The sequence below is a fragment of the Neodiprion virginianus genome, chromosome 4 (genome assembly GCF_021901495.1).
Source record: "Neodiprion virginianus isolate iyNeoVirg1 chromosome 4, iyNeoVirg1.1, whole genome shotgun sequence".
In the NCBI taxonomy this organism is placed as follows: domain Eukaryota; kingdom Metazoa; phylum Arthropoda; class Insecta; order Hymenoptera; family Diprionidae; genus Neodiprion; species Neodiprion virginianus.
Window position 1 is genome coordinate 36,635,736 of NC_060880.1, and position 15,554 is coordinate 36,651,289.

General features: G+C 37.9%; 2 protein-coding genes across 3 annotated transcripts in view; one reads left to right on the forward strand and one right to left on the reverse strand.

The window, feature by feature from the left end:
* Positions 1-15,554, forward strand: part of LOC124302903 (uncharacterized) — a 592,781-nt gene that overhangs the window by 42,851 nt on the left and 534,376 nt on the right. The window lies entirely within an intron of this gene.
* LOC124302766 (solute carrier family 2, facilitated glucose transporter member 4-like) overlaps positions 1-15,554 on the reverse strand; it is a 34,883-nt gene that overhangs the window by 18,235 nt on the left and 1,094 nt on the right. The window contains exons 1-4 of one of the 2 annotated variants that reach the window (XM_046759294.1): positions 7,086-7,220; positions 3,617-3,639; positions 3,392-3,451; positions 3,044-3,070 (exon numbers count right to left, since the gene is read on the reverse strand). In XM_046759294.1, coding sequence (XP_046615250.1) covers positions 3,044-3,070; positions 3,392-3,451; positions 3,617-3,631 — 102 coding nt within the window. In that variant the 5' untranslated portion in view covers positions 3,632-3,639; positions 7,086-7,220. Of the gene's footprint in view, positions 1-3,043; positions 3,071-3,391; positions 3,452-3,616; positions 3,640-7,085; positions 7,221-14,626; positions 14,827-15,554 lie in introns of those variants that run through there. The other variant, XM_046759293.1, reaches the window with a different exon arrangement.

Below are 15,554 nucleotides of genomic sequence, written 5' to 3' on the forward strand. Positions count from 1 at the left end.
TGTATTTTTCAAGGAGAGAAGCGAAGAGTTAATTCGTGTCATCCTTTTTTTTTTTTTAATTCTACGGTTAACGCAATATTTGATCTTAATTGTTGATCAGAATAGATATTGTAGTCGAATGTCAAGAAAATATTTACGCAACATTACCAACGCGGTGATGAAATAAAATCTCTCATCGTTAGGAGTATTCTATAGAAAATAATGTTACAGTCAAAATAAATCACTTCAGCATGAAATCTCACGAAATCTACTAGATTTTTTAAGATTTTGAATTGATTTGAAATAAAAAACATTGAAAGACATTCTAAACGGCTGATTTAATCTTGGTATTTTCATTAGTGTGCATTATTTATAGGTGAAAATGAAATAATTATTCAACGTGCGACTGTATGCCATATAGCAATGAATATCTGATGTAGAAGTATCGATCCTTGACTATCAGAGCTTTATAAATTTGAAAAATTGAAATTGGTAAAAATCGCTCGGATTCTTCTTGAAAAATCTGAAGACACGGTTTCCTTTAGTGTCGTTATTCAGTGATATTTTCCGAAGATACAGGGTATAAAAACATGCGTATTTCGTGAAACCGACGGACTAAAGTTTAAACAAAATCCACGATAAGCTTGTGTACCGAGCGTTGGTCAAGTGCATCGTCATTTAGCGTGTCGAGCACATACGACGTACGGAGATAATTATACGGGGGAATAATACGCGACCCGTATTTCAAAGGTCAACCACTCCTGACTTCTGTTCTGCGGTTATCTGCAATCCTGCATTTGCGTTTCACGCATTATTTGCGTCTTAGACGTATTTTTCTGCAAAAACTCAACTCCTGACCTTAAATCTTTAGTACAACTATCAATACCGATAAATATTTACCACAGAACGATGAAAACGCGGCGTTTCGGTTTTTCCGCGTATAAAAACCTGAATTTTATTTATAGGTAGAAGGATTCTGGTCTGTGTACATAATTGAATCAGGTTTTAAATAGAAAAATAAAAAACACCTCATACGGTAAAAATACAACGTAAAAGATGCTCTACAGCCGAATTCAATTTATTACACACGTGACCCGATAATTTAACTGCGCGTAATTTCAATTAAATTTTCTTCCAGGGACGACTAATTTGGACGGATGTACTAACTGCGTAGGCTAATGATACATGTCATATACCGAGTGTGCAGGGTTACATACGCTATATACAGCATCCCTGGATATAATCCTCATGCGGAGATGAATTAATCTAATTAAAGTTGCATAATGATATGCGTGCCTTCAATCTATTGACAGCTAAAACGCAACCTACTGCATTGAGACTCGCTAATTGTTTGTTATTTCAGACACGGATGGTTTTGTGATTTGATAGATTACAATCCGTCAGCGAATTTCCAACGATTACAATCAGATCCATGCGCGAATTTTTTTTTCCAAGAATATAATATACGCAACATAATTATTAGATCGATTAAAGTTGTAAATTTTCAAATCGGAAACAACGTTTCTGGAACAATGAATCATCATTGATCGGTATACTGAAAAGTTAAATATCTCCATGTGATACGTGGGTGTACACGAATTGATAATCATATGCAGAAATGAAGAAGAACACAGACGCGGTTTATTTATGAGAGTTTCTCCGTCAACTCGGCCACTTGTTTTTCGACCATCTTAGATCTGCCGCATAATTGGTTATATCAAAGTATTACTAAAAGGTACTCTATGTGAATTTTTTTTACCCTAGAACCTTGACCTATGCCACTTTGGCGATTTTTTTGGTGACATTGTCACACATATTGGAAGACTCTGTAATTTTTTCAGCAAAACAAAAAAGAGTCCATCTTGAATAAAAAAAATTATTTTTTCCTTCTTTGGTAAAAAATCAGCGTTACCGGAACGTAAAAATTTTTTTAAAAATTCCTCTCGAAAGCTAACAAAAAACTACAACTTTTATACGGAGTCGTATTTTTTTTCAGCTACTTCAAGTTTCCGAGATATATTCATTTGAAAAAAAAACGGCAACTTCTCAAATAATGAATGAAAAAATCTGAAAAATTTCACATAGAGTACCTTTTAGTAATACTTTGATATAACCAATTATGGGGCAGATCTGAGATGGTCGAAAAAAAAAGTGGCCGAGTTGACAAAGATACCCTCTTATAGATCTCGATGTCAATTTATTGGCTCTGGTGGATGCTGCATATCGGTATGCACGTCGTTGCATCCATTCGCGGTCTTTCAATTGTCACAATAAAGTCACGGTATAGTGGGCGTAAATCACACCCGCACATTAAATACGAATGTGTGCATTTTACGCGATGCAGTTGTCTAACTTGCACGTACCAGACTAACCAGACCGAACAAAACTAGGATTAAGATTTATTATAACTGAATTAATCAAAATCCGACAAATTTTTTTTCAGCACAGATCTGACTGGTTAGGCGTACCTCGTTTTTCGTAATTTCAACAATATTCAAACACTTTTGTTTAACGATACCTGTTTTGCTGAATTTTTCCAGTCACTGTAACAAATGAAATTTTCTTCAGTGCAGACACTTCCTCCGTGGTCGAAAAATTCTTATATTGTAATCACGTTGTATTAACCAGTTACAGTCTGCGGATTTATAAACCGGAAATGGCCAAATCTTGCCAGACTTTCGGTTAATAAATTTCAATTCATCAAATGGAGTATGTCGTGCAGCGTATGTTGTTCGACTTGTTTGTCCGCGATCATAGGGTAGGTATGTATCATTTTATTAGATAAGCGGCGATGTCCTACCAGCAATTTCGTCATTGTCGCATACGCACGGAGAGACCACCGTACGAATCAAATATATGGTACATGCACGAGTATATTTGTTGTCGCAATTTCCGCACGGGTATAATTCGCGTTACGTTGCACACAGCTGGTTCAATTCGACCTAGCATTGGAACAATATTTAACGTCTCATCGCCTGCAGTTGCTTATAAGTTGTATAAATTTTATCACGTATAAAATTTACCAAAAACATTCTAATAATCGTTCCGTCTACCTTGTACTCACCCAATCCTTTTCTCCAGCTCTGTATTGCTTTGAATAAAAAGAATAACACGTTTTATTCATTGAAACGGTTCGAATTTTTCTACACGCATGCAAAAGATGCGGCGCATGCTTTATACATACTACTCTAAAAACTTCTAATATCCGAGTATACGGATTATTATAATATTCTATAGTTTAACGCCAATTGTATGAATATTAAACTTAACGGTTGGAATATTTTTCTACGTATTTTACATGCAGCGAGCTCTCAAATGATACATTTTTTTTCTATGTTACAGGATTTTGTTCAACTTTTTTGTTCTATCTTCAGGTAAACATTTACTTTCTTGCTTGAGCAAAGATTTTTACCTTCGTTGTCGGATTCAAGGCTGTTGGAGTCGACGGTTGTTCCTCGATTACGTTTTTTGACTGACAATGTTAGATAAAGACAAAAGCAGTTAGTCAACATTTTTCAACGTTAGATATGCATAAAAAACATCGTCTTTTTATGTAAAAATTATACATAGAGATTATTTGTGATATTGTAATATATTATGCACGATATATCACTTAGGCGGATTTATTATTCTTTACCTTTTCCTCCTCCATATTTAGAGCTGCTTGAAAACAGGAAAGAGATTTTTTTTTTTATTTCGATTGAAAAAATTAACCACTAGCCGGTTTGCAGTTTATTACACGTGCGATAAAATATATAAAATGAAATATATGTATAATATACGTTACATGGCGAAGGAAAATAACCACATTTTATATCGTGTGATAAATATAAAATCGCGTGCAAGTAGTAAACGATGATAATAACATAATATTCTTCGTGTGTTTAATGAAGTAGTTTCTGACATGAGTGCGAATATAATATATATATATATATATGTGTGTGTGTGTGTGTGTGTGTGTGTGTGTGTGTGTGTGTGTGTGTGTGTGTGTGTGTGTTTATATGTAAATACACATCGCAGACTCGTGACAAAATTTACACCCATTATCGACGAGTCTGAGACGCATTCGCAAGCGAAGAATATACACGTATAAGATACGTCGATATACGTTTAGAGCAATTATTACGTATCGGCAAATAAATTCTGCAGGTAAAAATAGATCAATCAATTCAAAGCTCAAAAAAATTCCCGCGTAAAATCGACGAATGAACTTGAACAATCAGTATGCACAAAATACGTGAGTCGTTCCGTTTTCACTGTTTTTCCTTTCTTTTCTCTACTCAGTTTCGTACACCGATTCGAAAGATCAACCGAACGGGTGAGCCGTAGATATAAATATTATACATTCATAAAAAAATAAAAGACACATTTTGAAATAGTTTGCAGACCACGCGACGCGTACACGTATAATTAGATTTAACGGTGATGAACCGGTTTGCTTTCTGTACTCGTTGATAAAAGTGAGTGTGAACTCGTCAAGGGTAACCAGAGGTCAAACCGCGCCACTGTTATTACGGATTTACGCACATTATATTGCAAGTATCGTACATTCCAAGAACGATCATTTATCACGAGTTTCAGCTTTGCAAATTTTTACTAACACTATTTACTTCTGCGTTAACGCATATTTATATTATAATGCAATTTCTTGAAAGATTTTTTTATAAGAATAAATGTGTAACCGATTCTATTACATCCTACAAATTTTATACGTGTAAGATTAATGTAACGCAATAGCTCCAGCCGCATGTATTGTAACGTCACGTGTGTGTAAATATACAACATAGAACGAGAATTAAATCGTTAACCACTAATTACTTTTGCAAAAATCAATTAGCGGTCTTCCAGTCGGATGATCTGTGCTGCAGCAGTGAATTTAGAGACGGTTGGTATTTAATTCGTATTAGTGTTATCGAGACCTCGAGCTTAAAAAAAGTCGAGACGCTAGCTCGCTTCGTTTTGAGTGATTAATCCCGACATTTTTAATACAACCTTATACTTGTACGTCGACGACCGTCAGCTATAAAGAAGAAAAATATTCAAGTGTGCAAAGTCGATTCTTTCGTATGGATGAATAAAATGCAGTAAACAAAGTTATTTTTGAAATTCGACTTACAATTAGTTGTATTAAACTGTATAATATAACCTGATTGTTTTCAACAAATATTATCAATCAATGTAAGATTGTAGAGGAGGTATTTTATTTACGCAATGCAAGATATAGATACGAGGCGCAACTCTACAGATTTTAATAAACGATTTTCAATTCGATAAACCCGCAACATTCGACACAATCAGAGCCAAGTTAATTGTTGTTGTAATCACTAAAGGCAACGATTTTATCGTAGGATCTGTACGATATACATTCCTCACGAGTTAGTGATAAGCGGCGATTTTTCGATCAGAACTTAAAGGCAGAAACATGTTGCCAAAGTTATTCAAAAGATTTTGATAATATTTGCTCTTTCATTGCCAGTACACACACGATGCGTTGCTAAGATATCTAATCTGCAGCTAATCCGCGTGTATTAGTTAAACTGTATGCACAATTACATACAATCGTTTAGTGAAAATGCGACGATGAAGTGGACTTCATATCTGCGGAGACGGATTTATTTATAGCGTGTAGTAAATTTTTCTATCACTTTCATTTCACGGAATGATTGACAGGTGTTCTTACGTCTTGTAGAAGATATTATTATACATAATAATATAACATAAGGTAAAAGCTAGACGGAAGTTACACGGATATCATAATTCAAGGCTCATATACAACAATCGGATAATTATTATATCGGAGCAGTGCTAATCGAACATTTCACTCATACCGAAGTTAACGCGCAAATCCAATACCGCGCTTTTCAATAAATCAACAATGTACAATCGAGCCATCGGATGGTTACACATATTACAAAAAGTATGGCGCGAGTATTTTTTTTTTTTTTATCAGTTTTAAAGGAAGAAGGAGACACTCTCTTAATGTCGTGAAGTTAGAATTCAATCCAATCGAGTGAAATTTAGAGTGATTTTTTTCACTCCCAGCGTTTGGAGTGTAAAAGTTCGCTATTGAATATTGAATATTCCACTCCATAACGCGAGTTGAGCAGTTTTCACTCCAAGGAAATTTAGAGAGAAGATTTTTTTACTAACCATCAAGTACAAATCGCGGTTCGTAAATCTGTCCTCGAAATCGCGGGAGTAAGTTGATTAGATAGTAAATAAATATTTGACGGATTTTATCGCCTCTTTCATTCGACTTGTTTCCCGTACGATATGTGATATATATCGTACCTATAATTATATCGGACGTCAGATTCTTGCAGATTGCACAGTTATATGTATAATGTATTTTCGAATTTGTCGAATTCGCGTAATCACTTCTATGTAAGAGATAACTACAGACGTTACAGACCAAGGAAGAAGAGAAAAAATAATCACTCTTACGTTACTACTGAAAAATATTTTCGTCGCGGTACTCCAATATTGTTCGTTCATTTATAGTAGAAAAAAGGTTGGCACATTCTGTAAATTTTACGAATTACGCATTCTTTAGATTTTGTCGAAAATATAGTCTATGGAGAATAAAACGCAAAAAGTGAAAAACGAAGCACATCCAATTAACTATTTTACATCCTCTCTTTTATTATTTTCTTCGACAATCGTTGCGTTGGAGTTGAAAATAACTTGTTTTTTCCTCTTTTATTTTTACAGCTATTGGCGAAAGGCGGGACATTAGCGGCTCACTGTTATCCTTTTGGCAAGGCTTGCGGGATTTTCAAGTACACCGAAGGTCAAGGATTGATGTTGGAAAACCGCGCGCCGGTTTCCGCGACTTATTATCGATTCTTCACGTGATAATTAGCGACTAGCGATCATCCGATCCCTTTATTGTGCGTCACGTAGTAAATTACAAAATATAAAATAATAAAACACATTTATGAATATAACAGAAGTAACCTACAGCACAGAAATTCATCCGTACCGCAAGAAAGTTAAAGAAAAAAAAAAAAAAGAAGATTTTTGCGTGCAACGAAAGTGTAACGAATGTGACACGACAAAAGCGAACTACTTAAGCACGTCGCAACTTTTCAGGGAAAAAGACTGACCTGCAGCAATACAAGTCGTTGAACAGAGTGCAATCAGGTATAATTCGGTTTTCGCGTATTTCGCGAAATGCGCTCACAGGGTGAAGCGAATCGACCAGCTCGATTCGTGGCGATGCGAGTTATGCGCCGTCCACCTATGCCTGGCTAAACCCGAAGCCCGCCACCCCCGCCCCCGAAACGGGGGTGGCGGCGAGCCCTCTTTTCGCACGAAAAGCGCAGACGCGAAAACGGCCGCGATTCCCGTCATATAGTCAAGTCAAAACTAGAGAATTTTCTTATAATTTCAAAAAGAAATCAATATAAATGCTATTTTACCTCACAATTTCTTCGTAGTTACGTACATGTATCTTTTTTATTTCTCGTGATTTTCGTCATTAGACACCGTTATGCGATATAACGACGCACCGAAATCTTCCCTGTAAATTGCATCACGGGTTTCTTCGCTACGCGGAGATTATACCTTAATGTGAGATTCCTATTCGAGGGGGGATGCTCGATCTCTGTTATTAAAACATGCAGGTACCAGTGTACGCATCCGAGTCTTCTGGGAGTCGGATTATATATAAGAGACATCGACCCTCGCTTATACAGAATGGCTGTTCGTCGATACCGCCCGTCTCGTCCTCGACCTGACCTCCACCGGGATATTCGAACGCCCTATATGGCATATGTATATAGGTATACCCATGTAACACCCGTAGAATATATGTATACTATACATTTAACGAGTGTAGAGTGTAGAGTGTAGAGTTTAATTTTGTATGCCCATTGCACATACCTATGCATGTAATACCGTTTATAGGTATGTACAGTAATACGCGTTGATACCTTAAGCTTCTGGCTAACTTGTTTTCGGTCCGAAACAAATTGCGATTTCGATATCTAAACGAATTATGTGACAATGATTCCCATTCTCTTACATCGGCTGCACCGCCAGTCATTGTCACATAATTCGAATAGAATTAAACTCGCGTTTTGTTTCGCGACGAAAACAAGTTAGCCGAAAGATTGAAACAAGTTAGCCGAAAGGTCGAGACGTTAATGAATATTACTGTACGTATAACGCATGATTACGATTTTATGAAGGAGGAAAATATAATTAATCTTATTATACATTCTAAGAGTTCAACGGAAATAAAATTTAATGAAAGATAACGTATATGCGGAAATGACGTGCGTCACCACAGACGCGGGCATGCCGAGGTTTTATGGGAAGAGAGGCACGTGACTCGAGTCATGGCAGTAATCAAGCACACGCGCCTCGCAGCACGAACGATCATCCAGCCTCTGTGATATATGTATATCTGTGTATCTACCTACCGTTAGCCCAAAATCCGTTCCAGGATTCGGCTGATGTAACAAGGCGTAAGACATTCGGGATACGCGTTGCCTCGCAGGCTTACAAATCGCTCAATATGACGCAATCGTAAAAGATGTAGATTATTGCAGATCAACGATTTCATAGATTTTGATCAGTGTAAATTTATCCTCCGATTATATGCGTCATTTCAATCTGAATCATCCTTTGCATTATTTATACGCTACGTGGAAGTACGCACGTATAATAAGCGGAATGATTTCTGGGCATATTTTTTTTTTATTTATTTTTTTATTTAAAATTTATTATACTCAAAATATATATACTTGGAAACGCTGCATACGTTCAGCTAAAAACTTTGATATCGCATGCGGAAGGCAAAACGCGTAATTGGGGTTTTCCGTCTCTTGACTTATACGCGGAAAAAAGTATGTGAACCAGGGAATTTCGTAATTAATTTGTTGCATAGCTAGAATTTTTCAAGTTTTATTTTATTCACAGGTCAACTCGTCATACATTCGGAAGCCCAATTGGCCAGGCTTAGAAAACCTTTGTTATCGCAGTAAAAATACGTTTCATGCTGTCTTTATGTATTAAAACTGAAATTGTCTGGTCCAGTGAACTATTTTTTTCCAATGATAGGATAAAAAATTTCAGGAAGTTTAGCTCGGTATATTTATATGCGAGTCTAATCAATTCGATATACTGCTATGTACGTTACAAGTCTCTGATTATCATTAACATTACAATATACACGTGTTTGCAAGAATGACGATGTAATATGTACACCGTATCTACATCCGGTTGAGGTTTTTATCCTACAACCTCAGCCCACCCCGAACGGACTGTGTGGCTTGAAAAACGTGACTAATACTGTAAACCGTGCGTACATGCATTCTACGTTTACACGTGCAGAATAAACGAACGAATAACCCACGACGCAGAAAGGTTGCGTCAGCCACGACGCATCACCGACGAATGCTCCAAGGACCCTTCGTCCTTCGTGACGCGACAGAGGACGAACCTCCGAGTCTTTGACCAACCCCCCTTTTTTCTTATACTCAGGTCTTCACTTTAACAGATTGTATACTTGGTCGTAGTTTCTGGTCTGCCGTCTGCACCCGTAAAGTCCGTTTAGATCATATACATAGGTATCCATTGTCGTATCGTCTAAATGGTTACTCGCCCGTCTGACCCAAATAAAATCCGAGAGGAGTTCATATCATTATATAACGAATAATGTTTATCAATGAATGGTAGACTTTTGGCGTCGGCCATAGAAAGTTTGTTAATTAGTAAGGACGTTTCTTGCACATGTATGCGTCTAACTTGTCCGTCGGACCTTGGTCTAACTAGTTTGCATTACGGTTACTCCATTATTACACCTGACAGTGAAATATTTTTCGCTTTTGCACAATTTTCGAACATTATTTCAGGAGCAGTTTAAGCACAAGCCGGACCGCTTCGTGCAGCATGGCGGCGCCTATGGGTATACTCGATTCCAAGAAAAATGCGGGCGACACTGTAACTTATCGTTAGTATTCACTCAATGAATCATTCACGCAACGTTCTTGGAAACCGTTGCAAGTGAAAACTAAACTCGCATTACGAATAAACACATATAGGTCAAAAAGTAAAATCAAAAGTAAGAGAAAAAAATTTGTGGAAAAAACGAGACCGACTGCTAAATAGTTGCTCATAATTCGTGTCTGATCGATCATGTATTATCAAACGTCTAATTTTCATCGAAAAATTTATTTATTCATAAGCAACGGTTCGGACGAAAGTGACCTAAGGAGTAGGAGAAAACCAGTTCTGACTCCAGGCAACGCCGCGAGGCGACCTTTGTATAAATTCGAGAGTCGGGATCCCTGGCTCGGCTCGATGCAACAGTCGTGACGTCATTCCGAGCGCCGACGGGCCTCCAGGCACACCCACGACTCTAGCCAATCAGAGGGCGAGACTTTGGACGCCGGTTGCCAGTCGATATATCAACGTGGATTGCGTCAGCCGAGGACCTTAGCTCGAGACGATGAGACTCTCGCTTTCGGCCGGCTGTGCAACCTTTCGATGCGTGGTCCCATGTGGTGCAACTGCGTGGATGCGTCAGATTCCGATGGGTTGAAAGGAGAAAAAAAAAAGACATGCCGGAAAAACTGTTTTTTCCCGATACTATTCATCACCGTGAAAAGGAACGAGTCTGTCGGTTTGTTCGAGTAACTACCGCGATGATCTGGAAAACGACCGAGCAAAAGATCTGAAACTGATAGAATTTGCCCGCCAAATGAAAATGTTTTAACAGAAAAATTAGAAGTATAATATTTCTGGAAAATAAAACATTTATTCATTTTTTTTTAAATTCATAGAATATTTCATATAATTCATATAATAGAATAAAAATTTAATACGAGATTGAATAGAAGGTTTTTCACGAGTTGCGCACAATTATGAGACGTTATACGCGCGTCTTATAATTACCTCATAATCTTGTCTCTTGTTCATAGAGTGGTTTTTTTGTTAAAAAAAATCGTTATTATGTGTAACAAAACATGAAAATATAGCGAGACTTTATCGACACGTAACATAAGCGTAACGTACCTATTTTTAGACAGCTTATGTGCCGTTAAGGGAAAAAATGTATAGCATATACACGCAAATAAGGTATAAAATGTAATACTACACTTGGTCTGACGGTAGAATGACAGTAATCTGTGTCAAGATCGTTAATTTTAAACATTAACTCCGGAAACTGATAACGTCAAGGGATGATGAAACGAGAAACGTGCGTATAAAACTGCAGATATTATAATGTCTTTGTGGAAATCACGTGTATAGCAATAAAGGTAATTTATTACATACACGTGCATATTTATATAGTTAAACGTTAAGATTCTTATTTTTAAGCTCATAAGATAGTATTTAATATGTATTGTATATATTGATAACAACTTTTCGAAGGTGCGACAAAAATAGAAGCTGCAGGATATCCTACATTAAGAATCAAGCTGCTATGGAAAATTTGACAAAATTTTAGACCCACACTCTTGTACTACACACCTTGTACGATAAACGAATTATCTGTCATCTGGAAATAATTTACCAGACCACAACGTTATTCGTTTTCATTTCCAGTAAATCGAAACTGATTGTGTAGGTATATAATTAGCAATGACGTTTATTCAGAAGTACGAAACATTTGCGTTGCAGTTCAAGCTTAACCCTTTGTGTGTCTTGGTAGCATATTTGATACAATGACGAAACAGTTATTTATTTAAATATCTTGCTCAACTTCCATTTTTAAAATTGTAAACTAAGTTTTAAAAAGTAAGTTTATTAATTCGTAAAAATAGTTAACGCGCTCTAAAGAAAGTTTTCACTGAATAATTAATTGTGAAAAACTGTTTTATTTAAGCATGAAAATTGTAAATTTCGAATTTTAAAAAGTGTAATTTTTCAAACATTTTGATTGAGAAAAATTTGAAGCGGTTAAGGAAAACGATTTTTTTCAACGGGAAAGAGACTTGGCCGTTACCGGATTAAACTGACAATATAGAATGTTATGCAACAATTTCATCTACACCTACAATATGCCAATATAATATCATGCGACGTATAGATGGTTAATGCAGTTCGCGTCTCTGTGCAACCGACGTATAACTACTGTAATTTAAATCTAATTAACCTCTGCAGCCTCTCCGACGTACTCCAATTTACGTTCACGAAACATGTTGACATGTACGCGTTGGCCGCTTGAGTTGATATGTCATAGGTCAATAATGTCATGGCTTATAATATTGCACCCTGCAGCCGAGAGTTTAACTCAATTAAATTACGATAAAAGAGCAATTTGATAAATTTGTGCATGCATCACGTGTTTGCGAAGAGGCGCTGTTTCGTTTTTAGCCTACTTTCCGTCATTGCGATAATTAGCCGCGCCCTCCCACTAAACCAGTGCTCAAAAATCGATTAGCCAAATTTTCTAGCTCTCCTTCGGCGTTATGTCATATTGCTCGTGACGAGGGTCGAGAACAGGTATCTGATATACTACTAGAACGTTTCGCATTAGCGGAGGTATAGCTAATCTTACCGGGGTTAAAAATAAATTTTCGAAAGGCAGAGAGTCGGAGATACGCCGTCTGGAAATAAATCTTCGAGAAACTTGTACACCTGATGGCGTTAGCCGTTAGACGTTATACTTCGGTTCTTTTATGCGGTGAACAAGAAGTTGAAACGCACCTCGAATTGCAATGTTGGTAGGTATACATATACATGACGGTACTCCAAGTTCCAGTATAAATTGGATATAGACGTTGATTTATTGGTTGTATTTCAGTTTCGCAATCAACTCACACTTGCCGTATGTGATGATGAATGGAGTTTGAAATTTGACACGTATTCAATAACTTGGTCAACAAACGTACCTTACACGGATGCATCACTGCAGCGTGTAATTAGCACCGATTAACGAATATCGAATGACCTCGAGAAATTCTACCGATGGTAAAGGAATTCACGTTCCAATGAATCTCTTTTAGAATTTTCAAGGCAGTATCGGCAATAATAAACGACAACTACAGCAGCAGTTGGCGTGTGAAAATTGTTACACAAGGAAAACAATCGTTCAATATAATACCAGCAAATTCCTGGAATGACAAAGATACGAATTGAGAATCGTTCTTGGTATGATGTACGGTATTTACTATCCCTACTCAATTTTTCCTTGTATCTCTTTGCGGCCGAATGAAGAACGCCGCATGTCTGAAGCGCAGTGTTGCGAAATCTGGAAAAGAATGCGCCAAGGTCGAGTGCATAAATCCCAAGTCGTTGCGCGGTAAAACCCAGTTTCACAAAAAAAAAATTTAGTCTCGAGTAGCTTTTTTATCCAAAAAATGTATAATGTATTCAGATTTCAATGCTATTACATATATGCCGTGATAATTTGTGACTATAAAATGGAAACGGTTGCCTTCCATTCGTATTCTCAAACGAAATACCATAAGAGGTCAAAAATAGTGTATACAAATATCGCAAAACGTCAACAGCACATCGCATATGACACACAATAACATCCTCGTGTGAGCAAAGGAAGAATTTCTGCTCGCCGCGCCGTGAGAGCAGAACCAGAGGCATCGATCGGAAGACCGAATGACGTACCTGCAATAAGGTCTTGCCCTTCGAAGGGTCTGACAGTGCGATACGTGACCCGCGGCACGCCAAAGGACTCCAGGGATTATTTTTTTTCTCGCATGAATCGACGCCGGCTTAACGCGGAGAAAGTTGGGTATAGAGACAGCGAAACGACGAGGGTCGAGGAAAGAGAAGGCGAAACGGAGGAATGGAGGTTTTTAAAACACCTTCGCTCCTTTCACCCGCAAAGGGAGGTAGCGACGTGCTTCAATGCACGCAGATCTCTATGTCTGGCACGCGTCGTCATCCCAATTTTCCTTGCGTTGCTTTATGGCGCCGCTCATATTTATATCTTTGCGCGCCAAATCTTATGCGTACGGTATGCCTGTACCTACGTGCAAAATCTGGGCTTCTAAAAACGAATAATAAACATCCGTACCTAAAGTAAAAGTCTGTACCAACTCGTAATATAAACGTTACGATTTACCGCGAAATCGATCGTTTATCCCACTGAATTGGTTCATTGGGATTTTTATTTCTGGCACATGCACATATGCATCAATTCGGTCGTGAAACATGGAAAGGTAAGAATTGATCGGAAATGATTGTAGCTATTCGCTGTTTTTCAAAATAAACACGGCAATTTTTTTTCCCTGTCGGTATAATTTCGACTACGATTTCGGTCGGTATCGCCCGGAACTCGGGGTGTGTTCTTTCAACTTCTTTGCGAAAACTGCAACTCCATCTTATTGAAAACGTGCGAATAAGATAGAGAAAGCAGTTTTCGGACTGGATTGAATAAAGGACGATACTTCAAGTTTCAGATATTATACCGACGGAGACGATTGAAATTACCGACGCGTAAAAACCTCCGCTGTTATACTGTTCCAGCAAGTACGCGACTGACAAGGTTAACAAACTTCAGGAAGAAAGCTGTTTAAAAACAATGGAATAAATTTGATCTTGAGTCTGCTTATCTTTTCAGGTCGAGTCAATTCACTGAGTTATTTGTCAGTACCTGAAACCCACAGGCTAAAAAGCAAACTGCGACTGTACTTATTGCTGGACAACATGTTCAATGCTTAAGTCTGCTTACCCCTCTCGCTGAAACGGGAACGGTGGTTTCCCTCGTGTAGATGGGAACGTCCAAGTCGCTTACACTGCTGCTGATACTTGGCGCTCTTGAATTGTTCATACCACCGGCGGGTACCGAAAGATGCGTCGCCCTCAAAGGGTGGGATTCAGCGATAAAACCCTCCCCGAAATCGTCGTCGTCCCGGTTCATCACCGCAGAGCCTTTAACATAATTGAAAACACGATCTATTTCTTTTTCCCCAAGTTGGATCGACTGATTTTTTTTTTCTCATCAATTTCAATACTGCAATTTCGAACGCAAAATTTCTTCGTGACTTCGATTATGGCACCTTGTTTTAAGTCGACGCGGAGCTGATGTCAGTAAAATTAGATCTTCGGTTGAAGCGAGAGAGTCCGCAGACTTTCCCTGTCAAATACTTGGCATCTGATCAAGGCTACAACCCAGTGACTGTGATGCTCGAAATCAATGAGCGAAGAAGACGACAGGCATATCGAGATAGCCGAATTGATTTTTCTCATCATTGCGGTTGAGGAGCGATTGTTCTCCGATTTTCGATTTTCGGTGGAAAATAATGAGGTCAAGTCGTTCGTACCCCGGATATCGCGTTTCGAGTTAAATTCTCACGGAAAAAACGAACCCGGGGGTAATTTTATCCCGTCAAAAACGAATTACATTGCGCGCATAATTGTTGTATGCACTTATAAATGCATGTAGGTGCAGTGTATGCAGATATTGAGGCGCGTGAATGCAACAACGAGAGATAACTGCGCTTATTATTTCATCCTTCGAACCGCACGTGGTACGTGGATTACCGAGGATGCCACGGTAAATGGACAATAGAAACTGCGCAAAACGATCGGAATAGATAAAATTGATTAACCGTCATCAATTCGGATCGAAAAGCAATAAACGGCACCATATGCAGCGG